Genomic DNA, 26,910 nt, shown 5'->3' on the forward strand with positions numbered 1-26,910 from the left:
TGAACACCCTCAACTCCCATTGATGCTACAGACAAAGGTAGGTTTGCAATGCAGCTGGAGGTGTAATTGCCAGCTGAGGTATAGAATAAATATATAATTAGAGAATTAAAGTTAGGCTCAAGAAATGTGTTGTAATGAAAGGCCCTAACTAGCAAGAAAGACCTTGAAAGTATTGAGTCATAAGGAATGAAGTCGGGAGGATGTCTGGTTCAAAGAACAACTAATGCAATAAGGGGAAGTTTTAAAAAGAAGGCCTCTTACTGATATAGGGTTGACTGCAGATGGTTTTAAATAAGACAGAGAATTTGTCTGAAAATAAGTCCACCTGGCCCACCCCACATACCAGTGTTATTTAAAAAATTAGGGCCTATGTGAACCCAGGTGCAAAGGAAAAACTGTTTGTCAGCAAGGAGGGGAAGAGATAGGAAACTGAAAATCTTATATGGATTCAGAGTCCAAAGAAGGGTGAACTTTCTTAAACTGGTTTTTAGCTGAAGTCAGTAATTGGCAAGGACTTTGCTTGTTTGTTAAAGGGTACAAAAAAGTAAACTTTTAAAGGGTTCCTTGCGAATACCTGCCTGACCATGTTGGAGCCCACCAATATGGGTCTCAGCATCCCTGGGTTGAGCCCATTTGTAAATATCTTGATCAAACGTTCATACATATTTTGTTACCGTCCGGGTGAAAGTCACCCGCCTATTCGTTAGGCTTCTGGGGCAGGGTTAGAGCAACTGTATAAACACCAGCTGGCCCTGAATTTAATAAAGGACTTTAGGGTTGAATTAGTGGTTTGAGCGTTGGCCTGCTAAACCCAGGGTTGTGAGTTCAATCCTTGAGGGGGCCATTTAGGGATCTGGGGCAAAAATTGGGGATTGGTCCTGCTTTGAGCAGGGGGTTGGACTAGATGACCTCCTGAGGTCCCTTCCAACCCTGATATTCTATGATTCTATGATTCTCTAGTGCAGAGGAACTACCCCGCCCGCCTGAACACTAACAGCCCCGGGGGCAAGAACGAGTCTTCCCCGAGATGGGAGCGACGGTCGCTGCTCTCCTTCGGGCCGCACGCCAGGCCAGGCCAGGCGAGGCGAGGCGAAGCCAGGCCGCCCGGCGGCCCCACCAGGAGCTCCCGCTGCCTCGCCCCGCGGGGAGGGGCGGGAGCCAGACAGCCCCGCGATCGAGGCGCTCGGCGGTTCTGGGGCTGGCTCGGCGGCTCGGGGTTTGATTCTCTCACCCGGCAGCCCGCGGAGCGGAGGTCGGTTGCTGGGCTGCCGTCGCAGTCGGGCGGACGGAGGCGCCTGGCCAGGGGGCAGCGGCGATGGAGGCGGCGGCCGATCCGCGGTACCCCCGGTCTTCCATCGAGGATGACTTCAACTACGGCAGCAACGTGGCCTCGGCCAGCGTCCACATCCGCATGGGTGAGACCCGGACTCGGGCCGGAGCCGCCGCCCCCCGCGAGCGGCTCCCCCTGCGGGGCCTGGAGGGTCCCCCTTTAGCGTGGACTCCTCCGTCCCCTGCCCCGCGGGGCCTTTGCCCCTCGGTCCCCCGGCAGCCACGGCGGAGACCCTCTGGGTTCAGGGCGGCGCAAACCCCCGTCCCTGCTCCGCGCTGCCGCTTTCACTCGGCCTTGCCCGCGTTTCACTTCCTGTTTTCTCCCTACGTGCGCCCCGGGTGCTGCCGTCCGAGGGGCGGGCGGGCCTTTTAACCCAGCTCCCTTCGTGAGGTCTAAAAACACCATATGGCTCTTGTGATTAGTTAGTAGGCTTTCTCCTAGTACCCACTCTAGGGTAATTCACCAAGCACTTACTTACCCAGGATGAGTACAGTTCAGGGGAAGGTCAGCTTGTTTTATCATCAAAAGTGGATTCAAATATAATTCTGAGATTCATGTCAGAGGCATTTCCTGCTATCCCAGTTGCTTCATCCATCACTTGATGGTTTATTTTATAGCTTTAATTTATATTTTACTTTCTCACATTTTATCCAGAAAGTTATCTTTATCCAGACTTTGCAGAATTAGCAGAAAGTCAGTGCACCACTTAAATCCAATTTAAGCAGGACACCGGCCTTGCACTGGCGTTCTGCACAAGGCGTTCCCCCTCCTGACTTGAGGTACTGTCTCTTATCAGAACGCGGGAAAGAGACTGCGAACTCTTCTATTCAGATTTCACTTTTTTCTCACTAGGTGATTTAGTCTCTAGTATTCAGTTTGAACTTCAAGCAATGTTATGGAGGAAACGTAAATGTCAAATTTGGCTTCTAGAACAGCTTTTAAAAAGTTAGTCAGGGAGACTGGAGGTTTTGAATCTATTGGTGTAGAAAAACATATTTTTTCTTGATCTTAAGAATTCAGGTGGCGACATAAGGCTACTGATGTGAAGAGACTTTTTTTTGCTCTAAATGTGTGGCGTCTGTGTTTATAAACCTATTCAGTACACTTAAATCATTTGGGACCATGTCTCTGCCCAGCAGTCTTTTTTATAGAGCTGTGTCCAGCCTAATTTAAAATCCCAAGTAATGGGTCTTTTACCATCTTGGGAGACTGTTTATGATCTAATAGCCTACATTTTCTTTCTTTCATCCTGTTGCACCTAGTTATATCTCCACATACTGCGCAGGTGCATTAGAGCTGTATGGTGAAAGGACTGTTACTGCTTTGCTCTGTGGCATGTTTTTATGCAGTTCAATAATTACGTCAGTTTCTGTTGCGTCCATATCACATTGCAAACTCAGATTGAATACTCATTGCTGAATCACATTTTAGGACTTAAAGTAGACAGCAAATTCAAAGTTGACATGTCATTTTTGTTTCTTTATCCTAGCTTTTTTACGAAAAGTCTACAGTATTCTTTCAATTCAAGTTCTTTTGACCACAGTGACGTCTGCAATTTTTCTGTACTCTACTCCAGTTCAGACATTTGTGCATGAAAGGTAAAGTTCTTAAATGAAATGGGAAATCTTTTCAAAAAGTAAAATGTAGCTGGTGTAATGGTCACTTTGGAATTTGTGGGAGGGAAGTGAGAGAGGATATTTAATTATATTAATATTTTTACACCTCCCAGATATATTCTGAGTAAAACATCCTCTTTGTCTTTGGTTCTACAATTCTCTAACTGTATTCCTGTACTAGAAATCTTGGAATCTGACTAGATCTTGTTTACTTTCTTCCCATATTTCTCTTTCCTATCTTCTTACATATCCTGATCCTCTCTCCGCTGAGATACATGCCTTAATCTTTTCACATCTCAGCTAATGCAGTTTTTTTTTCTTATGGTCTTCCTAAATCCCTGCTTTTTGACTCAGCGTTTGGAATGCTCTATAGTCAAACTGTCACTTTCGTGTCCCGGGAAGCTGGACCATATCTTGCCCAATCCTCAGTCACTGTTTGTGGCTTCCTGGCCATTGCTAACTCACTGAGAATTATCCTGAAATTCTTCACATACCTGATTCTTTTTGCTTCAGAAATTGTATCCATTGCTCTCCAATGTTCCTTACTGTTTCTACTAGTGTCCCTTCACCACAACTGATCCTATTTGAGTTGGTTTTCCATCTGTATTATTTCATCTGGAACTTTCCCTCTCAGGCACTGTGCCACATACACTCTTGTAATTTTGCCTTAACTTTTTTTTTTCACTGTAATTTCAATAAAACAGCAGCACAAAATGCTATATAATGGATACCGTATAAAATCTTAATTATATTTATAGACCATGTCTACACTACAGCTTAAGTCAGTATAACTGATGTTGTTCAGGGGTGTGAACAAGCAACACAAGCCTGACCTAAGCATAGGTGTAGACAGTGCTATGTCAGCAGGAGAGCTCTTTCTCATTGGCTTAGAGCGTCTGCATGAGCGGTGCTACAGTGCTGTAAGCTCTGTAGTGTAGACATGGCCATACTTGGAAACACCCCGTCGAATTCTGAAACTTCTTATGTTTTGCTTGGGGAACTACTTTATCAATTTCATTTCAGCAGCAAATTACTAGTTAATGTTTATGTTGAATTCTGTGTGAATTAGTGCATAAAATTACTTGTATCTGTTTGCAGAATCAGAGCCCGCGTGTATAAGTATTATGGATTTGTTTGTTTACAGATAAAAATTTCTTCTCTTTGCATTTTGCATATGTGGTGGGCTTATTTTTTCCCCTCCAAACACAAGTGTAATAGATCACTGTTTTAGATCCAGTTAATAGATCTTTGAACAGCCTGTATCTTTTGGTAAAAGGAACTCTCACACCCCTCAGTTTAGTATTACTGTAGACATATGGTATAAGTATTAGCTTCTTAAGAAAATGTGAGAGAGAGCAGTGTTACTACTTTTATTTAACTCTGACTTTCTTGTGTTAAATTTTACAGCCCTGCTTTGCTTTTGGCATCTGTGCTTGGATCTTTGGTTATGATTTTAGCACTAACCCTGTATAGACATCAGCATCCTGTTAATTTATACCTACTCTTTGGATTTGTAAGTATCTTTATAATTTCATTCTTTACAAGAGTAATGCTTAATGTAAATTTTATTTGAAAATAACTTTTTAAAACAAACCAGTGGTGGCTAATTTATTTCATTGTACCTTTTTGCAAGGTATAGTATAAAATTCTCAGTCCTTCAGAATTTTTGTATGCTCCGGCCACACCTTGTTTCTGGATATCCTCCAATCAGTCTTCTGCAAGCTTCCTTATCGTTTTGGGGCTTTAAACAGGTCTCAGCAAAGTTTTCTTTTTTTTTTTTGTCTTCTTTCTTTTTTAATATCTCCCTTGACTTTAAGGACTTTTTCTTTTGTCTGTAAGGTGCTGAATAGGAAACATGGGACTCAAGGAGATTTCTGTGTTACCATACTTACTAAACCATTAAACAATGGATAGCTGAGATCAAGCACAGTCATTGACAGGGACAAATAGTGGTTTCTAGTGTATAAGATTAAAATCGATTTTCTCCTTCTTGGTGCTAAGAGTTTCGAGCATGTTTCCAATCCAAAGAGCATATGAATGAGCTAGTCTCAAATTTTGATCCCGTGCATGATAATATATAACTACCAGTCAGCCCATATGTAGAATTTTGTAGTTATCACAGTCACCCTCCAATAGCCTAAGGAGTTCTTGTCCCAAGTAATGGGACAGTTCAGTCTGCCAAAAAGAGATGCTTTGGTTGCACCACTAGCATTCCTCTGGCTTTGACATCTTGGAAGAAGTTGTGTAAATTGTATTCTTCAAATCTGAAGAGATCTACCAGGTTTTCCTGACTTATAAGACACAAAGATGTTTTCTCCAAAAGCCATGCAGTGGGTCCATTATCTTAATTGGAATGTAGATTTATATTTGTCTGTTTCTGTACTTGTGATGCAGAAAACGTTCAGGGTTTTATTCAAGTTGTTTAAAATGAAATAATTTTTGTAAAAGTTACATCCAAGCACAGTATGGAATGTTGTATTCCAATAGATTTCCTCAACAGTTTAAACATTACACACTGCAAAAAGGATAGGACAAAACTGTAAGTTTGGGACATAATAGATTTAAAGAAACTGAGGGCTCAGAACAGTTGATTTGATCCAACAGGTACTCCTGAAGAAATTCTGTGCCAAAAAATTATGCATGCAATATTTTAAAATTCCGCAAATATTATTTGTCAATAAATAAATGTGGCTCCAGTGGGGAGCGCAGACCACTGGCTGCACTGAGGTGGGAGATCACCTTGAACCCCCCCCCCCCCCCCTTCCAGTACAGGGACTTAGCAGTGAGGCTACACCTGACCCTGAAACAGGCCTGCCCCAGAAACACCCCAGGGCCCTGCCCCTCTGCGCCAGGTGCATCAGGTGTGGGTGCACAGGCTCAGCCCAGCAGGATCCAAGTGTGGAGGGCCTTAGTGTAGGGGGATTCAAGTGTGGGGTGAGAGGTTTCTGTGTGGGGCAATCTGGGTGCGAGCAGCTCAGTGGCAGATCTGGATGCATGGGGACTCGTTGGGGGTTCCAGATGTAGGGGCAATGGGACTCTGCAGGGGATCCACATGAAGGTGGTTGGGGCTCAGGGAGGGAGGGTCTGGATGTGGGGGGCTCGGGAGGGGGTCTGGGTGCTAGGGGAGTGGGGCTAGGTGGGAGGGGTCCAAGTGCAGCTGGTTGGGGCTCAGTGGGGTGGTGGTCTGGTGTGGGAGGGCTCATTTGGGGGGGGTCCAGGTGTAGGGAGCTGGGGCTTGTTGCAGTGAGACCTGTTTAATGTGGGAGCCCCAGTTGCTGCTGAGAGGATGCCGCATGCTGGACTCCCGCTTCCCCCCGCGATTCCCCTATCCCCTTTTCTTCCCCATCTCATCCTCCTCCCCCACTGCTCCATTCCCCTCCCCTCACTCACACATTCCCCTCCCCTTGCCCTATTCCGCACCCCCTTCCTTCCAGATTGCCTCTTCCCCTCCCCCCCCCTTCCTTCCTCATTACCCCCGCCCCCCACTTACTCAGCCCCACTGCAGGCAGTCACTGTTGCACAGAAAACAGGAAGGGTCCCAGCACACAGAAGGAGAGCATGACTGGCACTAGGATCCAGGAGGTGGCATTCACCTGCAGAGTCACTGGAGCCCAGACACCGCCTCCTTCAGTTGGGCAGCTCTGTGCTTGCAGAAATGGGGTGGGGGGAGGGCAGTGGCACAAAACCTCGTGTGCCCCCCATACCTTACCTCTGTTTGGGGGGAGCAAGCCCCCCTCCCTCCCCCCAAGAAAACTGAACCCATGGTTGTCCCCACATCCCAGCCCTCGGCTTCCCTTTGCTTCCCTGTCATTTTCAGCAGGGAAGCAAAGAGTGGGGGCATTTTCTGCCAGCATGCAGTACCACAGAATTCCCCCAAGAGTAAACAGGATAAAAGCAGCCAAGGTACTGTTCTGAAAACCTTTTTTTCCCCCTCATGTTTTCTTTAATGAATACTAAAACTAAGGAAAATTCCAAGTTTTGTTTCAGTCCTGTGCCAGTACAACAGTAGTGGATTTGATTTCAGGCTAGTTGGTCAAGGGGAAGGAGTTAAGGACACAAGTACATACTTCCACCCCATAGTCCTAAAATTCACCTAAGAAAGTATTTTAATACTGAAAAATATACAGACAGAGAAACTGAAAACAGTTCAGTTATAACAACAATTCTGAGAAACCTATCTACCTTTTTATTGTTATTTAAAGGAAATTTTTAGCCACATAACTTAAAATTGTCATGTACCATAAGATAGGCGGTGAAATAAAAATTACATGTAACAATTATGCTCTCTCCTGGATAGTAAGACATACTGTATTTTCCATTTTTTGACTTACTGAGAGCTTTATTTTTAAAAACTTTCAGTTTTTAAATAAACTAGCATGTTTCTATAGCACATGGTACATTCTGCATATAGTAAAAGATTATGTAGCAAAATACTTAAACTACAAACTGGTGAATGTGTACAGTGTTTTCATATGAATATCTTTAGTTTATGCTTTTTTTCCATTTCTTCTCATAGACCCTTTTGGAAGCATTGACTGTTGCTATTACAGGTAAACAAACGCTAGTCATTCTAATACTGCCTGTTGATTTCAGACAGAAATAGGGAAAGGAATCGGACATGTTGCACCCATTGCTGTTTAAAGCTGCCAGATGTGACCTGACCGGTGACAGAGCTCTTATTTTGGATTTGCACACATGATTTCAACATGTGTAGCAAAGTCTTGGGAGCAGAGGGAGGAAATCAGATTGTCATCCTTTCTTCCTATTAAATAGAAGTTCTATATTTGCTTTGTATCCCTATGACTTGACTGTTAAAGAGTAGGAGAAAAGATACCACTTTCCCATTGCAGGGATGGGATTAGTACCCTGTCTTCCCTCTCTGCTCTTGGATCTGGCTTTCCTTGCACAAGTCTGAAAATGTTTTTTAGCACAGGTACAAAAGATTTGACGTGTCCATTTAAGAAAGCTAACCCTATACCAAAAATTTTAAGAACCAGCAAATGTAGAAGCATATGGTACGCGCGTACTGTATATATCAGTCTCAAGATTGTGAGGTCAAATCTAACCAGCTTTCTCACACTGACAATCTATAAATACAAAAACCTCATCACAATGTTTATTTATATGCACAGCATACTATTTTTAAATAATTGACTTTTTTCTGTTTACAGTGACTTTCTATGATGTATCAGTTGTCTTACAAGCTTTTATTCTGACTACTGCTGTGTTTCTTGGGCTGACTGTGTATACTTTGCAGTCCAAGAGAGATTTCAGCAAATTCGGAGCAGGGTAGGTTCCTTTACTGGACTATTTTAAAAGCACAAGTATTACAGATACAGGAATAAAAGCCAGGCCTACAGAAAGCTGAGTTGTGTAATTGATTTAAGGGAATCTTATGGGTGTTCTGAGTTTTAATTTTTGTTTTTATATAGGTCCCTCCTTTGGCAAATAGTTTATTTTGCAGTTGTGCTATTTATGTTAACAATTTTAAAACTATAATGTTAGTATTACACTAGCAAACTATTTATTTGCATTTTTCACTGAAATATCAAGGAACTTTCAAATAGCAAATCATTAACAGCAGTTTTCATTGCTACCTGCAACAGAGAGATTGTGGGTGGATGGGAGGGGGTGTTTGTGTGTATTTGCATGTATATGCGAATAACTGTTAGAGTATTCAAGGTGTTTTTCTGTGGGATGGAAAAATTTGAAGAAAATTTTGAAATAATAGTAATATAGCTAATACACGAATGTCTTTTTTTTCCAGGCTGTTTGCTTGCTTGTGGATTTTCATCCTCTCCAGTCTCTTGAGGGTAAGATATATTGTGTTCAGGACTAGAAGTGATTGTTTGACATAACTAGTAACTGAAACAAAATACTTAACACCTAATTACATATATTTGTAAAAGAATACAATTGTTAGAATAGGACATGCTTGAGAACTCAAAAAATAAAAGTTATACAAATCTTGGAATAGACTTATCAAAAATGCCAAAGTGACTTAGGATCATCAGTCCCATTTTCAATACACTTTGACTTTCAATAAGACCTGGGTTCCTAAGTCACTTGAGTGCTGTTGATAATTTTATCCTTGATCAATAATAAGCCAATGTATCATGTACGTGTCTCCAATTGGCTAACTATAAAGGGAATTGACTACAAATTAATGTAGTGATGAATTATCTGTAATTAAACTATTAAAACGTACTGTTCAGTCACCATTTTGTAGAAATCTTTCATTTATATTGTAAGACCAAAAGCTGTGGGTATTGCTGATGCAATCTATGAATGTTATTGGCACAGGTCATGTTGTAATCTTTTGACCACATTTTTCAAATTGATTTCTGTAGGATGCTGGTTTTGGCAGTGTAAAATTGGGAGTATGTTTGATTGGGAAAGAACTTAACCAAACTAGATATCTTGATTGACTGGAACAAGGCAGGATGGCCACTTTTTTTTTTTCCTTCATTGTCCTTCACTATTACTGTCCTGAAAGCAGAGCTTCCTCTGAGGCATTGCTTCTAATGACACAAATTTGGAATGATAGGGAGAGACCAGTTGTTCTCAAACTGTGGGTTGGGACCCCAAAGTAGGTTGGGACCCCATTTTAATGGGGTCGCCGGGGCCAACATAAGCTTGCTGGGACCCAGGGCAGAAGCCCGAACTCCACCCCCACCTAGTGTGGCAGGTCTCAGTCTCCGCTCCCCTCCTGGGGTCATGTAGTAAATTTTTTTGTCAGAAGGGGTTCGTGGTGCAATGGAAGTTTGAGAATCTCTGGGATAGACAACATTGAAGGCTCTAGCATACAGCCTGCACTTTTTTGCAGAAAATACGTGTTCAGTTTGTCACTGTCTTACTCCTTCAGTTTGGAGTACTGCAAAAGCAGTGTGCTCAGCCCCTGGACAATACTTTGCATCACCCAGTAGCAACCCCCCCAGCTCATTTAGGCTCTTATCCTGCAAACACTTATGCACATGCTTAACTTCACTACTATGAGTAGTCTTACTGAATCAGTAGTATATATGTAAATATACTGAGTTTTGAAGTAAATCATATCTAATCCACATCTCCTAGAAGAATGGTGACACTGACCTAAGACCTCAAGGGTGGGGGTGTTAATTTGAGTGGGGAAAACAAAAGTTTGGAATTTTCTCTTCTACTACTGGCTTTTAGCAATATGTATATTCCTGTACAAGGGCAAAGTATTTACAATGATCTAACTGTAGTTTTGTTTTAATAGTGAAGTGCCGTTGTATAAGAAATTTGAACTTACAAATGTTTTCCCTTCTCACGTTATCATTTGGTTATAGCTGTTTTTCTATAGTGAGACAATAGAGCTGTTGTTTGCTGCTGCGGGAGCGCTGCTGTTCTGCGGATTTATCATCTATGACACTCATTTACTGATGCACAGACTGTCCCCGGAAGAGTATATATTGGCTGCCATCAATCTCTACTTAGATATCATCAATCTGTTCCTGCACCTGCTGCGCCTACTAGAAGCATTAAATAAAAAATAACTGTAGGTGACCTGTAGTGAAACTCCTCCATAAATAGTGAAATGTGGTGTTTAGAGGGTTGAGTCTAAATAGGATTGGTTTTGATTATATACAAACTGCAGCATATTTTGAGATCGAATCTTACTATTTTTCCATTCCATGATTACTGAATCTTTTTCTCAGAAATGAAAGGGTTTTATGTAACTGATGCGTTTCTGCTCAAAATATATATTTTACTTTAGTTGCACCCTGCAGCCATTTCAGTTACTTTTGTAACGGCTTTATTTGTAACCAGGGTAGTTTTTGATGAAAATGCTTGTCAACTTCTGATAGCCCTAACACGAACAGTTAGAAAATCCCATCATTTTATTTCTGCTATCCTATAATTGTTGTGGATGGTTCCTTTGGAATCATAAATCTATCTGGATAATATAAGATCAAGTCTTTTCATTTTGTTAGTGTATAGTGATATTTTACATAAGCTAAAATTCTCTCATTCTAAAAATGTATATTAGTGGGATCTTATTTGAAAGACTTGGAATTATTAACTAGTAAAACATAACTACACTTCCTTTAAAAGATTTTAATCTACTCTGGTTTAGAGCTATGAGATTATTTTATTTACCAAGGACAAGTATAAACAGAACAATACACAGTGTTAGATTGCTCAATTATTTATTGCCTATCTTTCAGCTGTTGATTAACATAAATATAATTGAAAGATGGAATGTGGTTTTGCACATATAAAAATGTTGAGTCTGCATAGAACTGTGAATGTTTGCATGCATTAAAATTGGAAAATCTTAATCCTAAAATCTGTTCATCTAGCTGTACGGATTGGAGAGCTCCAAAGATCAGATAGTGGAGAGAACTAAAAATGTAAACCATTGCTTAGCAGCAGCTCTTGTTACTTGGGAGACCTGGGTTCTGGTGTGAATATGGGTTGTGTTTTCCAGGCTGGTGAAATTTTGGAAAGCCAGTGAGGGCAAAATAAGAGGAGGCAAAGTGAAAGTTGTTGTTAGCAATAAAGAACTGGGATAGTTTCGGACCAGGTATGCAGTTGGCTTGCTGAGAAGTTGGTCAAGGAGGACTGTAAGTGAATGTTCCACCTGCTCTGATATTTGAGCTGTACTAAGAAATATAATAAAATTTTAAATGTTCAGTAACAAGATCAGATGCATGAGTCTTTGGAGTTACTTTTACATTGTGTGTGTTTGCTGTTAATTTTGTCTAGAAAATAGCACCTTATTTTCCGTCGGGTTTTATCAGCGAATAAAATGTTGGATGTGTTGGACACATTTTTTAGTATCTGAATAGGATCACTTATGAAACAAATGCAGGAGGACTAATTTAGCCATCCTCCAGAATAGCTAATGTGTACATTTATTAAGGCTGCTGAAGGACCAAGTTCTCCTAGGTATTTTCAACCTGCATCGTTGGGCTTTTTACTAGATAAAGCACTTTCCTCTGAGTAAACTAGTCTCTAATTCAACAGCTCAGATCTGTCTCTGTACTGTGGGGAAAGCAGCAGTGCCTTGCAAACGGTGACCCAATGTCTAGACCCTAGAGACTATAGAATACAGGGTAATGTGTCAGTTTCTGTAGCTGGTATCAGAGGGTTAAGTAGCCACCTTAGTCTGGATCTGTAAAAGCAGCAAAGAGTCCTGTGACACCTTATAGACTAACAGAGGTATTGGAGCATGAGCTTTTGTGGGTGAATACAAACAGGTGAATGAATTCACCCACGAAAGCTCATGCTCCAATACCTCTGTTAGTCTATAAGATGCCCCAGGACTCTTTGCCGCTGTTTCCGTAGCTGTTCTGCTTCAAGGCCAGCAGGGGTCTGGCCGCAGGGCTGCTGTTGCCGCACAGCAGCTCCCGGGGAGACAGTGACTGCGGAGGGGATCCCTGGCCCCAGCCAAGGTGGATGCCGCGCCAGCGACGGGCCCCAGCTTCGCGCTGGTCACCACGTGCCCGGCCCCGCGCACACTCCCTTTCGCAGGAGAGGTTTGCTACAACTGCCCCCGCCCCGAACGGGTTAACTCAGCGGCCCACAGGCCCCGCCCCCGGCTTGTGGCTCTATACGTGTACGGGCTCCACCATCGCCCCGCCCCGCGGGACTGCGCACGCGCCACACAGACACCGGAAGGCAGGTGCTGTTGCGCAACTGGCAGTCGGGCGCGTGGGGGAGCCGGCTCCGTGCGACTCTCGGTGAGTGGATTCTGGAGCGAGCGCGAGCGCGCGCGCGCGGCCCCCGGCCCCGGCCCCCCGGTGCCCAGCTGCGGCCCCTGCCCTGTGAAGCGGCCGAGCCCGGCGATCGCGTGCTCCGCCGGGGCCTTCCCCAGTGGGGGGAGGGGTGCGCGCGGCCGCCTGTGAGTGTCGCGGGGCGGTTGTGGGCTGAGACCCGCCTGCTGTAGCGACGCCTCCTCCCCGCCGCCGCCGCCGAGCCGCGCCGCGCTCCAGCCCACGGGAGGCGCCCGCTGTTACCTGGGGAAACCCTCGGCGCGCTGGCCGCCCGCGGCCCGGGGTCAGCCCCCGGCTGTGTCCAGCGAGTGGGTGGGGCCGCCTGGAGCCCACCCGCACCTCAGCACAGGGCTAGGGGCCGGGCTTCTCCTCGCCCGCCCGGGGCCCGGGGCTGGGGCTGGGGCTGGTCGGGGGGCGAGGGGAAGTGGTGGGTTTACAGGCGAAGTGTCCAGGTTCGGAAGATAAGTTCGTTGTTGTTTGGTCACCTCTCCCTCATCTCAGCTAAAATCAAAAATGGCCAAGAGTTTAAGGAGTAAATGGAAGAGAAAGATGCGCGCTGAGAAAAGGAAGAAGAACGCGCCGAAGGAACTCAGCCGATTAAAAAACATCCTGAAAGCAAATGCTGATGTTGTAATGGAGGAGGTTAAAGAAATAGCCACGGTGATCACCCCCGAGAAAGTCAAAGATCAAGGGCGTGAGTTTGGTTTTAATTTTGCTGCGCTATTTGTTGGGCTCCAGGGAAAAACACAGCCCAGGTTGTGAAACCCACAGCTGTGAATCTCTGCTGCGGCTCAGCCCCTTCATGGGCTCAGTGGACTGAGCTCAGTGCACACCCAGGGGGCTCCGTGCGTCCCTCCATTTCTGCCACGAACTCCCTGTGTGCGCCACCCTCCCATCCCCCTTTATTTCGTGGACTCCCTGCAACCATTTCCTCTCTCATGTCCCTCCCCACCACCACCACCACCTTTCTGGTTTTCAAGCCTGGAATGGAGTAGCAAAGGGGGTGGGGAGGGGAATTGCCTTTTTTTAACCTTGTTTTTCATTGTCGTTGGGACTAGTGACCCTTCATTTCACCCATCAACATTACAGAAAAGACATTATCTATAATCCATAGTAGCTCTGAACTGTAATATCATAGTCCATGTTGTTCCTCTCTCCTAACAACATGGTTCCATTACCAGCTCCTGCTCCTAAATTCCATGGGTTTGCACACTCCTTCCCCCATCCAGCAACTAGCTCCTGCTCTCAACAACTGGTACTTGGCTTGGGGAAGAGCATCTGTCCAAATGCACGCTCCAGACCCGCTCCTTTGCTGTGGCAAACAGCATTATTTAGAAGGGATCATCCTGTGTTGCATTTTTTTGGGGCCCGAAGAAATCCCTTATGGAAACTCCTGATACTGAAAAAATTATGGCATGTGTGAAGAGAGATTATATTGGTTACTGTTTGTAAATCTAGTGTTTCTAAGTATCCTGTATGAAGCTGATTCAAATATTTTTATTGACTTTTGTAAATGCTTTCTTTTTTCAGACGAAGTTAAGATGGATACACAGATTAAAAGAAACAAAAAGAATCTTTTAGACCAATATGGACAGTACCCAGTATGGATGAATCCCAGACAGAGGAAGAAGCTTAAGGCAAAACGTGTTAAAGGAAAAAACAAATCCAAGGTGGCCAAAGGATTAGCATGGTAGTTTTGAAGAAATTTGAAGGGTGGAAAAGAGACTATGTAGAAAACGGAGGCCACCAAAGATTAAGAGTATGTGATCAGGCTGGGTCCAGCTACCAAGTGTAAATTATCATTAAGTCTGGAGACTCTATTAGATCAGAAATTGATGAAAGGGACATCAATTTTATATCTAGTTAATTTTAAAAGAAAATGAGTTAAGTGTTTTGCCTGCTTTTGAGTCCCCTGACCGATACTTGGGGTTGTACATTTTAAAATATTTTTCTCACTTGTTGCTGTGGTGTTCTTGAACACAGGAACAACTGGAGAAACCATGGAACCAACTATGCACTATAGGAAGTAAAATATTTTTAGACAGAAGCATGTTCTGTAAATTGACAGTATCCCTTTAATTTTCCTGTAGAGCTTCTTTTTTTGGAGTTCTGATGTTTGTTTTAATACTGAACTATTAAATTATGAAAACATATTATGTGACTTTATATAGACATTATAAACTGAAATTTGGTTCAAATCAAAACATAGAAAACCCAAACAAATAAAAATGTTGTTAGTGATTATTTTTTAAAATTCCAATAGAAAAGGTTATTTTTAAACAAACAAACCTTGTGTTACAGTGTTTGCAACCCAAACATTACAGCACTGAGAAATTGGAAGTAAAATAGACTTAATGGATTTTCATTGTCCATCTGAAAGAATGCAAAGGCATAAACAGTAAAAAAAAAAAAAAAAAAAAAAAAAAACACCCCGTAAACTGTACTTTAAACATTTTTGGTACAGTTGTAATATAGGTAAATAAACATGTTGGCAATACACGTGTGATTCTTTTTAAAGTAGACAAATATCTCCTTAATTTGATATTCCTGTATCGTAGTTTACAGAGTAGACACAAGATCCCAAGTATCGTGTGATTACAAAGCAAATGCTACATCCAGTTACACATTACATATTGATCGACAGTAGTACATAATGACAGATATGAGAATGTTACCCTATACCTTTATGTTTTTAAGAAAGGCTCTTGTTTAAAAAATGGATATAATTAAGATCCCACTCGTGCAATATGTTGTCCATTGAAGGATCTTTTACCCACAGATCCCCACCCATGTAAAGTGTATTTCAGGACTGGGACCTAAGTATTCTGATTGCCCAATGGTTACATATTGGTATGTGTAATATGTGGTAACTGTGCAACACAAAGGGAATAAGATTTATGCTTTTTAAAGGAAAGAGATACCAGTTTAAGATACTATGTTAAAAACAAACAAATGTTGGGCAGCTTGGTGTTATTACTTAAGAAATTTTTCTAGATTCCAAGAGAAATTTTTGTTATTAATGAGTTGTGGAAGGAGGGATTTCTTTTCCTTTTCAGTGCTCAAGTAAAATCAGGTGAAAAGGTCCTGCAGGATAGAACACTAAATAGACAGAAGTTATTAGGAGGCAATAAGGGAAATGTATGCATAAAATCTATTTGAATATTGTCAGGTTTCAGAGTAACAGCCGTGTTAGTCTGTATTCGCAAAAAGAAAAGGAGTACTTGTGGCACCTTAGAGACTAACCAGTTTATTTGAGCATAAGCTTTTGTGAGCTACAGCTCACTTCATCGGATGCATACTGTGGAAAGTATAGAAGATCTTTTTACACACACAAAGCATGGAAAAAATGGGTGTTTACCACTACAAAAGGTTAACACCCATTTTTTCCGTGCTTTGTGTGTGTAAAAAGATCTTCTACACTTTCCACAGTATGCATCCGATGAAGTGAGCTACAGCTCACTTCAGCTTATGCTCATATAAATTGGTTAGTCTCTAAGGTGCCACAAGTACTCCTTTTCTTTTTTGAATATTGTGTATTTGTCTGTTTCCTATAATGAGACTTCAAATTTGACCTGGTTACTTAAGTAGATTAAGGTATAAACTTACCCAATATTGTACAGTTAATATATAGTATCCATCTGCTGATTTCATTACAGCTGTCATACTGCAAAACAGAAAATACCACATTTAGTTAAACTATTTGAATATTAAATGTGAAATGTCCTTTAGATTTGAACTATGTTTAAATTGGCTAATAAGGAAGAGAATATCCCATGATTTTTTTAAACAAAAGAATCACCTGTTTACTGAGAAATTAAATAACAGCCACTTTGTATTTCTTTACAATTTTCATTCTGTGGCTCACATTCTGTCCTGTATGTGTTTGCCCCATTGAGGTTTAAGGGTTTCTCAGGTGTAACAAGAGGACAGAATTTGGCTCTTTCTAGGACCAGCAGAGGGAGCCCAGAGTTGTCATGTTTGTTTGCTCTTCTGCAAAAAAGAAAGTAGATAAAATCAGGGTAATTTCAAGCTCCAATATACATGCTTGTGGAAGAGGAATCAACGATTGCTAACTGCTCTAGATTTTATAGAGCTCTTTGTCAATTTCTTTCCTGCTCTGACAGGACCAGAAATGGGGCCATGTTCCAGCTGCTTCCCTGTTTTATTTATCTTGCCAGCTGTGCCCTGGCACTCTCCCTTTAACATCTTCCCCCATGTTCCACCTGAGCCTCTGTTGCTATCACCACAGGTGGGCATGAGCTGGAGGACTGAGCGTTTTTCAGAGGTTCAGTGGTGCCACAGGAAAATCGTCTTACTCTGAAGAGCGTCTGCAAAGAATGTGCATGGGGCTGGACATTAATACTGTATAACTTTATTTTGCATTTACAGTCCACATAAACTGCTTTCTTGAACAGCTGTGTTTGTATACACAAAAGGTGTGAGAAGACTTTAATTGTAGTAAAGTGCTGTGTGTTGCAGCACAAGATTTATAATGCATTATATTCTTTTAGATGATGGAAGAATTTCAGCTCTTGCATCTTTGTTATAAATTTATTTTTATTGTTTCTATTACCATAGTGGCTACGAGCCCCAGGCTCTGTACAAACAAAACAAAAAGATAGCTTGTAAGCCCTTTCAGGCAGGAACTAAGTCTAAGTGTAAGACAAGACAATAGATGGATATAGCTAGACAAGGGGATATAAGAAATCATTCAGATAGTGTTGGACAGCATGTTAGGCAATGGTCTGTACAACAGCAGTCTAGTGGTTATTAAGCTTTTTGTAGACCTCATGGGAAAGGAGAATTTTGAAGGAGAATGATGAGTTAATTTTGTGGCTGTTTATGGGAAACTCTTTGTAAGCATGAGGGGCAGTCTGGGAGAAAACACAAAGTAGGGTTTATCTTAAATATCTCTGTTCCAGAAATGCAGAGGAACATTTTGATAAGTAGATGGTCTGAGTGGGGGAAAAACAAACAAACAAACCTTTCCTTATAATTGGGTAGTGAGGATCTCTCATGTCAACCAAGTGATAGTTTATTAGGTAACCTCATGATTGCATTTTTATAATTTTCCTTAATATTCAACACTGTGAGCATTGAAGTCTTTAGGAGGTAGTTTTTGTTGTATAATAGCACAAGAAAAGGATAAAGATGAAGAACTTCAAATAGGGTTTTTAAAAAATAATTTGTCTGAACCCCCTGTGCGTCAGCTCCACTGGAATTTCCTGCTACTGTAGCCATGGCATAAGAAGTGCTATAGCAACAATTTCAGGGAACCAGAAAAGAGCAGGGGAATATTTTATGTAGTAATGAACTGAATTCATGTCTTAGTTCCAGCAGATGGGGAATTTTGAAATGTTTATTTTCAGTTCACTTTTCCATTTAAGTATCACTTAATTATTTCTTGGCTAGGGAGAGGTGGTGAATAAATGGTCTACCTAATAGATCTTTTCATCTCTAATGTGGTTAAGCACCTCATTGTTGAATGATATATTGAATGGTAAATATTTTATTACTCTACCAAAAAAACACAAAACCCCACATTCTCTGGGTTGAAATTAGTGACTGTGTCTCACTCCCACTACTGCAGGGCTAGGGGAAGGGCAAAGGGCATAGGGTCAGATTTTAGAAAGTATTTAGGTGCCTAAAGATGCAGAGAGGCACCCAGTGGGATTTTCAAAAGAACCTAAACAGGTTAGGGGTGTCTCATTGAAATTAAGTGGATTTAGGTGCCTGAATTGCTTTGGAAAATCCCATTAGGTGCCTTTGAAAATCTGGCCCATAGCCCTTATTGCCAAGTGTTGATCTTAGTTCCAGTAATTTAGTTGGAGGTAGGTTTATTCAAAGGAAGAGAAATATAAACACCAGGGCTTTCTGAAAATATTTAAAGGTATCTTTTAGGAGACCCCCCCCCCCCCCCCCCCGTAAGTAAAACAAATTGGAAGTGTCTAATCCAAACCTCTCGAGATTTGACAGTATGGAAAATGTTACAACCTATGACTTTTCAAACCATCATGTCTCACAAAGACTTTGATCTACTTTCTATGCAGGTGTGAGGCATTAAAAAATGGGGTTTATTATGGAATGTTGCTCACAGTCTTAACTTTAGATTAGTCTATAACTAAGGATGTTTTTGTGGGAACTTTTGTCCAAGGTAAACCATTTCCTGTACAATTGTACAATTTTTCCTGATATGATATAGAAACAGAAAGGTAGGACTAAAAGAATTCTTCCTGGAATCCTTGCTGCCTCCATCTTTCTCTAAAATATTCTATTTAATGTTCTCTTTAGCATCTGCATTGGCGACAGTAGTTGAAGAAAGCATTATAGCAGGGGGCTCATTTTTGTACAAGAATCTCCTCTTCCACTGACACTGGTTACTCGCCATCAAGTTAGCGACTTTCAGGTGTTCCTAACAAAAATAGATAGTCTCTGCAATATATGAGATTTGCAGACTCTTATGAAGAAAATGGTAATGATGTGTTGGAAATCAAATACTCATGCTGCTTTTCTTTCAGCATTAAGTGCAATTTTGAGTATTTATTTGGTCCCTGTCACCATCATAAGAGTGTATCTCCATCTTTAATTTATTTACTGACAAAAGCTGCATTACCACAGTTAAGGTTTGTTAGCAGATTTGCCTGTTACTTTGGGGTATGCTCATTTATTAGGGTTACTCTGCTGGGGGTGGTTCTGTAATTCTATCCATGTACTACTTGTGTTCTCATATGGAGCTCTGCTTCTCCCTTCTGCATGCTCCTTCCCAGTGGAGCTATCCTGCAGGACCTAGGTTCCCTAGGGCTGGGTTCTTCCAGCCACAGAATCAGACAAACCCCCACACATTAACAGAGTATGGATTAATCAACACTCCCAAGCTGACCCCTCTATGTTCCCTGGACTCAGAAGGCTGGGTTGAGCCGCACTTCCAAGCTGCCACCTATATATGCCCCAGGTTCAGCATGTCCCTATCCCCACTTTCATGTTACAGTTGTTCTGGTAATAACCCACTTGATGAGCAAACCCCACAAGATTTTTGGGCGCTGCAGGAATCTTTAGCTTAGGTACAAGGAGCGTTGCTGCAGAGCAAATGGGAAGGCAAAAAACATCTACGGTGGGGGGGAGGAGAGAGAGAGAGCGCGAGAGAAGCAACCAGCTTAACCATGAAAGTTATTATTGACAGGTAATAACCCTACAAGGGGAGCCAAACAAATAAAACCGTTATTAAATCTAACTTATATTTGATTATAAAAGCCAGGTTTAGAAACCTATAACTGATCACACAAGTCAGGGTCAGAAGACGATACCTAGAGAGAGAAGGAGAGAGGGTTGGGTTCTCAGCACTCTGGGAAGCTTGAATAGTTCAGGGTTCCCAGATGGTGGTGGAAACTGAGGGTGCGAAGTGCTGGAGACAGGCCAAGCCCTCAGCATGGTCAGTCAGTAGAAGATGAAGTCCCAATGGACCTGATGCAGATGTTGGTTACAGGCATCAGAACACACACTTGAGCGTGGATAGGGGTTTTTGTAGGGAAAGAACAGTGATTCAAGGGAGAACACTAGATTTGCTTATGGGTAAACTGATGGTTCAAATGAGTACACCAAGGTTTTGTTCAGGCTCAACAATAGGAACTGATCATTCCTGGCTATAGGTGGTGTTCCTTTGAAGGAGCTCACAGTGTCAAGAGGCAGCTTCAGTATTTTGGATCTCAATAAAGGATTTTTTCTAGAATTGGTCTGATAACTACTGAGTTGGGTGGGTGCAGGCGTGGGTTCATTAACGTCTGGAGCAGAGATTCCCCATCATGCAGTGCTTCCCTGCTTTTCTGGTTCCAGAGTTCAGTGTGGTTCTTGCCTTGGAATCTCTGTTCTCCATTCTGTATTCTAATGGAGATGCCTCCCTGTCCCATCTTCGATGCAAATGAGGCTAGGGGAGTTTCCTTAATCCTGTCACCCTTGTCCGGAGGGGGTTAGGTGTGTCTTCCACCACCTTTTCATTGCTTTTTGCAAGTCTTTCTTATGATTGGCTTTGGTTCAAGCAGAGGCTGGGGGCGGGGAGGTCTTCCGTGAGTCAGACAGGCTGGACACTGCACCCTGGTTCCCCAAGCGCACAAAGCTAATAGGTAATAGGTTGCCCGGTCATGCCCCATGTCCTTCCAGAACATCAAGCTCAGCTACACTCTGAAAATCAGGAGATATATACAGGGCCAGCTCAAATTTTTTTGCTTGGGGCTGAAAAAATCTTATTGGCTGCCCCTGCTTTTTTTTTTTGTGGCCCCCCTGGCTCCGCCCCAACTCTGCCCCTTCCCCAAATCCCCGGCCCTGCCTCCTCCGCTGGGCATGCTGCATTCCATCCCTCTTTGCTTCCTATGGCTCCCCCCCGCCGTAGCTCACCTCCGCTCCGCCTGCTCCCCTGAATGCGCCGCTGCTCTGCTTCTCCCTCCCTCCCTCCCAGGCTTGCCACGCCAAACAGCTGTTTCACGCGCAGCAAGCCTGGGAGGGAGGGGAGAGAAGCGGAGTGGCGGCGGCACGCTCAGGGGAGTAGGTGGAGTTGACCTGGGGCGGCAGGGGGCACATTTCCAGGGGCGATATGGCCAGCGCCAGAATGCTGCCCCGAGAAATGTGCCACCCCAAGCACCTGCTTGTCTTGCTGGAGCCTAGGGCCGGCCCTGAATACTTAGTTAAGGTAAGCACCATCCTTGCAATGCAACCTTAATTCTGCCCTCTGAGTGATGCACCAACTGGCCAATAAAACCCATACTAGTATTCTACCTTTACAGAAGTACAGAACACTTGGGGAACAGTGCATATGAGCACTGTAGAACAATATCTTGATCCTCTTTGCTAAGGTGAAGCTTGCATTTAAGTTAGGTATAGCAACGGGAGCTATCTACTCCTGGCCTTCACTCAAAACACTGAGCATACTCCATGCAAACCAGCCCAGCCTTGCTAAATGTTACGGCTCCTTCTCCAGATTGCTGACAGTCTTCATCACAAGAACACTCCTGTTCACCACTACTGACGTGACCTACAGAACTCAGTGCTGAAATGGGACACGCTTGATGTCTCAAAGTACATGTACACCTGACCTCAAATCACAGAGACAGCTGTTCCAGCCTGTTCCAGCTAATCCCTCCATTCAATACGCCTACACCTAATGTAATGAAAGCAGCTACGTGCATGCAGATAATTGTGGTGTTAGATTTAAATTCCAGCAAACAATGGCATGTCTCTTTGTCACTCTACTTTTGCTTATGGCAACACCCTAACTGAGTCATTCCCAGTTGCTATTGCCAGCCCCAGGGGTTAGAGTTAAGATTGTGATGAAGGAGTGGCATGTACTTTAACTATATTTCATGCTTTTTCAGAAGTTTATGTTTGCATTACTGTAACCTTTCATTTGAATTGCCTAGTTTTTTGAACAGAATAAAGTGTGTTAAACTTAGGGAGGTATAGTTATGTAGGTGTGTAGATAGAACTGAGGACAGAACCCTAGTTTTGCTCCATATGTGCATTTCATCTTTTAGATGTAATTCTGACCTGGAGTTACAAACTTTACCCTTAACTTTTTCAATATTGCTTCCCCAAAGGAGCATTTGGTAAAGTGCAGTAGCTAAGAAAAATCCTGAGTGACTGGGATTTGTTTGGAGAGAATTGGAACCATCGTTTGAGCCCTAGCTGTGTCCAAAAAATCAGTTAAAGAACCAGGTGATTCTGTAAAATGCTGGGGGTTTTGGGGTGGGGGCTGTATCTCGGGAACCCTGTGCTTAAATGACCCGAATGTGGACCACTAACACTACCCTACATCCTCATGAGACAGCAAATTTTCAAGACGATCCAAGTAAACATGCATATTTTAGAAAACTTACTTTCTGCATCAACTGCTGTGATGTTCAATCTTAACTATAACAGATCAACTTCTCTGCTATAATTTATCCTCACACAACCACTGGAGGTAGAGATATACTGTTATCCCTATTTTTATAATGGCGGAAACTGAAGTACATAATGCCCAGGATCTCACAGGAAGTCTATGATGCTGCTGGGAATTGTACTAAAACTCTGCCAAGTCTTAGGCTAGTGCTCTAACCACTGGGCCATGCTTCCTCTCCTAAACAGCCTAAACATTCTTGTGTTTGTGTAAGACATCTTGTGAAAACACCCTAAATTTAGATATGATTAATCTACTCTGTATTCTACTCTGGTCCTTAATCCATGTCCTCTAATGTAAAACCTGAGCATCTTCCAACAATGCATTAAGCAATGTGATTCGTATTTGTCAAGTGTGGGTCTTTCCTTCTCTTTTTCTGTCCCCAAGGGGAAAACTGCTTGTGGATTTTTAATTTAATTGTTTTGCTTGTTTTAAAAAACAAAAATCTGAGCCCGGCAGGCCCTCAGACTCTCCAACATTTTAGAAGTCTAATTGCATCACTTTTAAAAAATGATTTGACAGACTGTCTGGAATTTTTTGTAGACAAACTGAAGAACTAGACATTATGGCCAGGCTGACAATCTGTGCGTGTGGCTGAAATGCAGGGGATCAGAGTTCATCTCCTTAGCATGGTCCCTTGCTACCTGGACAGTAGTTTGGAGGTAGTACATTTATCAGCATTGTGTAATTCCTGAGCAAGTTTCCCTGACCAATACTCCATACAGCACTGATATGCTCCTGAAGAAATGGGGTCAATCCCTCCATGGCTGGAAGTTGAGTTGCAACCCGAGGGTCATCGGAGGGAGAGGAAATGAGAGATTCCCTCTAATCTGTCTTCCCTCCTGTTATCCTCCCATCACTAAAAAGAAAAGAAAAAAAAAAAAAACAACTGTCTAGAGAAAGAGACTGGATGGCCTGAGTGATTGGTAATGAGAGATGGTGTTTTTTCATCTCTAGGAGACTTCAAATTCATCCTAGTCACGGTCATTAGTGTCTGGTGGTTGCTCAGTGGCCTAAGTAGAATGAGTTGCTGGTCTCCTCTCAGTCTAGTTCCTATAAAACATGTCACAATTGGCACTAATTAGAATATTTATTGACATTCTGAGTAAAGACGCCATGAAGAATGAACTACATTCTCACTCCAAGAAATGATTTAATCAGGAGCCAGTCTAGGAAAGTCTGGACTGCTGTACCCAGTGTTGTATCAGTCCGGTGAGTAAATAAAAACGTTGATCCTTATGTTGGTGAGCACTGTTTGCTTTAATGATAGTGTCCACTAGATGGCACCACGAGTATCAGATACAGTTTTGGGAACAGAGGAAAATTCTGATACGGTTTTCTTAATACGCTGCAAACACGAACTAGTCAAATTCTTTTAAAATAATTTTGTTTCTAATATTAAAGAAAATTAAACTTTTTTTAGTTTAAATATACCACTAATTTTCAATCAACATTTTAAAATTTTATAAAAGGTCACTTATTTAAAAGAATAAAAAGTTTTACAACATTTGTTTGTTTGTTTTAGCCATATTACTATTTTTATAATTATAACTATAGCACAACACACTTAAATCACACTTGTCATTGGTATTTCATGCTCAAATTTTAAAATATCTTAAAATTATTATTTATTAGGAATACCTTCCAAATTCTTAAGATTTTCCCACACTGCCATTTAAAAAAAAAACATATCATTCCATCACTGAAGAATGTAAAAGGAGCATGTCCCAAAATTTAGTATTTTGTTTTTTAAAGAAAAGTTTTTGCCAGACTCTAATATCAATCATTTCAAATGTTCCCATAAAATAATAATAAAAAAATCACTGAAAAGAGGGTTGTTTTGTTTGCTTGTCTTGTTTGGATTTTAAAAGTCCCATGTGGTGGTTGCAGCCCAGATATTCTGGCAGGAAAACCAGAAAGTGAAACTGACCAGAAATGTAAGTAAAAATGTCTGGGCTGTTTTCATTGTCCAAATGTAGATATATGCAATAACTTAAATCAGCAGCATAGATGATGAAAAGTAAATTGGATTTTTAAAATTCTTAAGGTGTCATTAGTAATGCAGGAAAGGACATTTGTTGTTTAAAAATGAATTCTAACCAGATTACTAATTCTATAGTAAAAACACATTTTTCAGGAACCCACAGAAAACAAAACTTTTGTGCTTCCAGGACTGTTATTGAAATAGCAGGAATCTAGCAAACACTGTTGCTACAGCTGCACACATTCCTTACTCTATTATTAATGCTAATTGGGTAAATTAATTTCATTTTTAATTTCCCATGAATGTATTATACATAAGGGAATATAAAGGTAAAGATAAAAACTATTTTAAATGTACAAAAATGTGTCCCTTTAATAAAATATCCAAGAACAATATTTTACTTCTAAAAATAGTAATAATCCACAAAACAATTACCTGATTGTACAGTTCTATTAATTTATGAACTAGTGTTCAAAACAGAGGTGCTGTTTTCTAACTTTAATAAAAGAAAACAAATTTTGTTTAACATGGGGAAATATACTTACACAGAAAGATAAAATAATAACAGGCACACACAATTCATTTACATGCATATGTACAGTTACAAAGTAATTGGACATGTAGGCACTGTGGGACATGTATCCACTTCAGTGTCTGATCCTGTACCATTTAAATCAACAGGAATTTTGCCACTGATTTTTATAAGTGCAAGGATTAAAACCTAAATGCAACCCCAGATTTGTTTAACAATAACATGAAAAGATATAAATAAAATACATGTAAAATCTTTTTTGAGACCCAAAACTTTTGCAGATTTGAGTACATAGGATGATTTAAAAGTTGCAAATATATTTGAAACAAAGTATTTGCAGATGACTTTCTCTTTTCCCTACACTTCCTTTGAAGACTTGAGTTTTGGGTTTTCCCTGTTTCTGTTGAAGACCTCACAAGTGCAAGAAGCAAACTAAGGAATACAGCTTCTGGCCAGCCCTTCAAACCCAGTTCTTTGTTGCATGACAAACAAAGAACACTCAGCTGCTCTTATGGTGGGCTACCTCAACTTTAGATGCAATATGAATTTGCTATGGGGAAGAAATTAAATAATTTCCAAAATTATCTTTCTCAGTAATTTCTCAGCTAAATTGTGCTTGGATTCAGAGACTCCTAATGAATCTGGATATGTTAATAGTGATTGGATCATATCCAAATATGACTTGATGGGAAACCCATTAGTTTTCTTCCCTGAGGTTATATTATGATCCCATCTGGTCATTGCTAATAAATCTGGATGCATTCTGAAAAAGGGTTGGTATTGGATTCCAGTGTAAATCAAGGAGACTGCAATTTCTTTAGGATTCATTCATACACTTCAATGAAGTTGAATCTTCCTTAAAACTTGAGGAAATTAGAACATGGTCATGTGATGTAAGCTTTGAATTAATTTATTGGTTCTATTACAATTGTTTTTCTGTTTTAATACCAAAAAGGTACCACTCTGCATAAATCATGATTGTGATTTAAAAATCTAATATTAAGAAAGCAAATGCAAATGAAACCATTAAAACCAATTTTGTATTTGACTCCAGCCACCTGTCATATGGTAACAACCTTGATTACTAAATCAGTGCTGGAGCAGGAATTGATATAGAGAGTTTCAACAAAGAGGAATTTTTGTCAACAGTTTTCAAAAGCTTGAAAATTCTGGGGAAAATACTATGAAACATTTTAAAATAGGTAGGCTGCAATTTATATCCTGTGGGTGTAAATACTGTGCAGTATTAACTATACACATGAAGAATTAAATTTCATCTGTAAATAGATATTTTTCTATTGTATTAATTATTTTCATGACAAAATGTTTATTATTTAGTAGAATGACTGTACTTTTGATCAATTGAATCATTTTAAAATTCAGTCTGAGTTCTGAGTTCCCCCTGTGATGAGCAGCAGTAACTTCACTAAGGGAAGCTAAATCAGTACAGAATAATTCTGTTATATACAGTATAATTTATACAAACTAAGTCCTAGCATAAAATAATACATAAGCAGAGGAAGAGAGAAATTAACAGGAATAGGAAAGGAAGAAAATATGCTTTCTGATTTTTAATGTATGATAACATATTTCATTCTTAGGTTATAATTTTAATTTCTGTAAAACTACAATGTCTCTCTGTGTATATTATATTAAGATTTATTATTTATATTAAAATAACTGTAATCTAAACATTTGCATATTTTGCCATTACACAAATTATTTTTTAAAATGTTTTAAAATGAAAACAAAAAAGGAACTTGGAAAATTGTTTTTTATTTTC

At 41.2% G+C, this 26,910-nt stretch overlaps 2 protein-coding genes across 2 annotated transcripts; both read left to right on the forward strand.

Moving 5' to 3' along the window:
• The first annotated feature begins 1,153 nt into the window (after positions 1–1,153).
• Positions 1,154–11,616, forward strand: TMBIM4 (transmembrane BAX inhibitor motif containing 4). Its single transcript, XM_048835866.2, has 7 exons — positions 1,154–1,415; positions 2,820–2,928; positions 4,354–4,459; positions 7,463–7,496; positions 8,118–8,235; positions 8,714–8,759; positions 10,257–11,616. Exons 1-7 carry the CDS (start codon positions 1,316–1,318, stop codon positions 10,461–10,463), a joined length of 720 nt encoding a protein of 239 aa, XP_048691823.1. The 5' UTR covers positions 1,154–1,315; the 3' UTR covers positions 10,464–11,616.
• An 888-nt stretch (positions 11,617–12,504) lies between these two features.
• On the forward strand, positions 12,505–15,183 carry LLPH (LLP homolog, long-term synaptic facilitation factor). The gene is made up of 3 exons (XM_048835883.2): positions 12,505–12,653; positions 13,188–13,380; positions 14,217–15,183. Exons 2-3 carry the CDS (start codon positions 13,200–13,202, stop codon positions 14,378–14,380), a joined length of 345 nt encoding a protein of 114 aa, XP_048691840.1. The 5' UTR covers positions 12,505–12,653; positions 13,188–13,199; the 3' UTR covers positions 14,381–15,183.
• The last annotated feature ends 11,727 nt before the right edge of the window (positions 15,184–26,910 follow it).

The sequence above is a fragment of the Caretta caretta genome, chromosome 1 (assembly GCF_965140235.1).
Source record: "Caretta caretta isolate rCarCar2 chromosome 1, rCarCar1.hap1, whole genome shotgun sequence".
Classification (NCBI taxonomy): Eukaryota; Metazoa; Chordata; order Testudines; family Cheloniidae; genus Caretta; species Caretta caretta.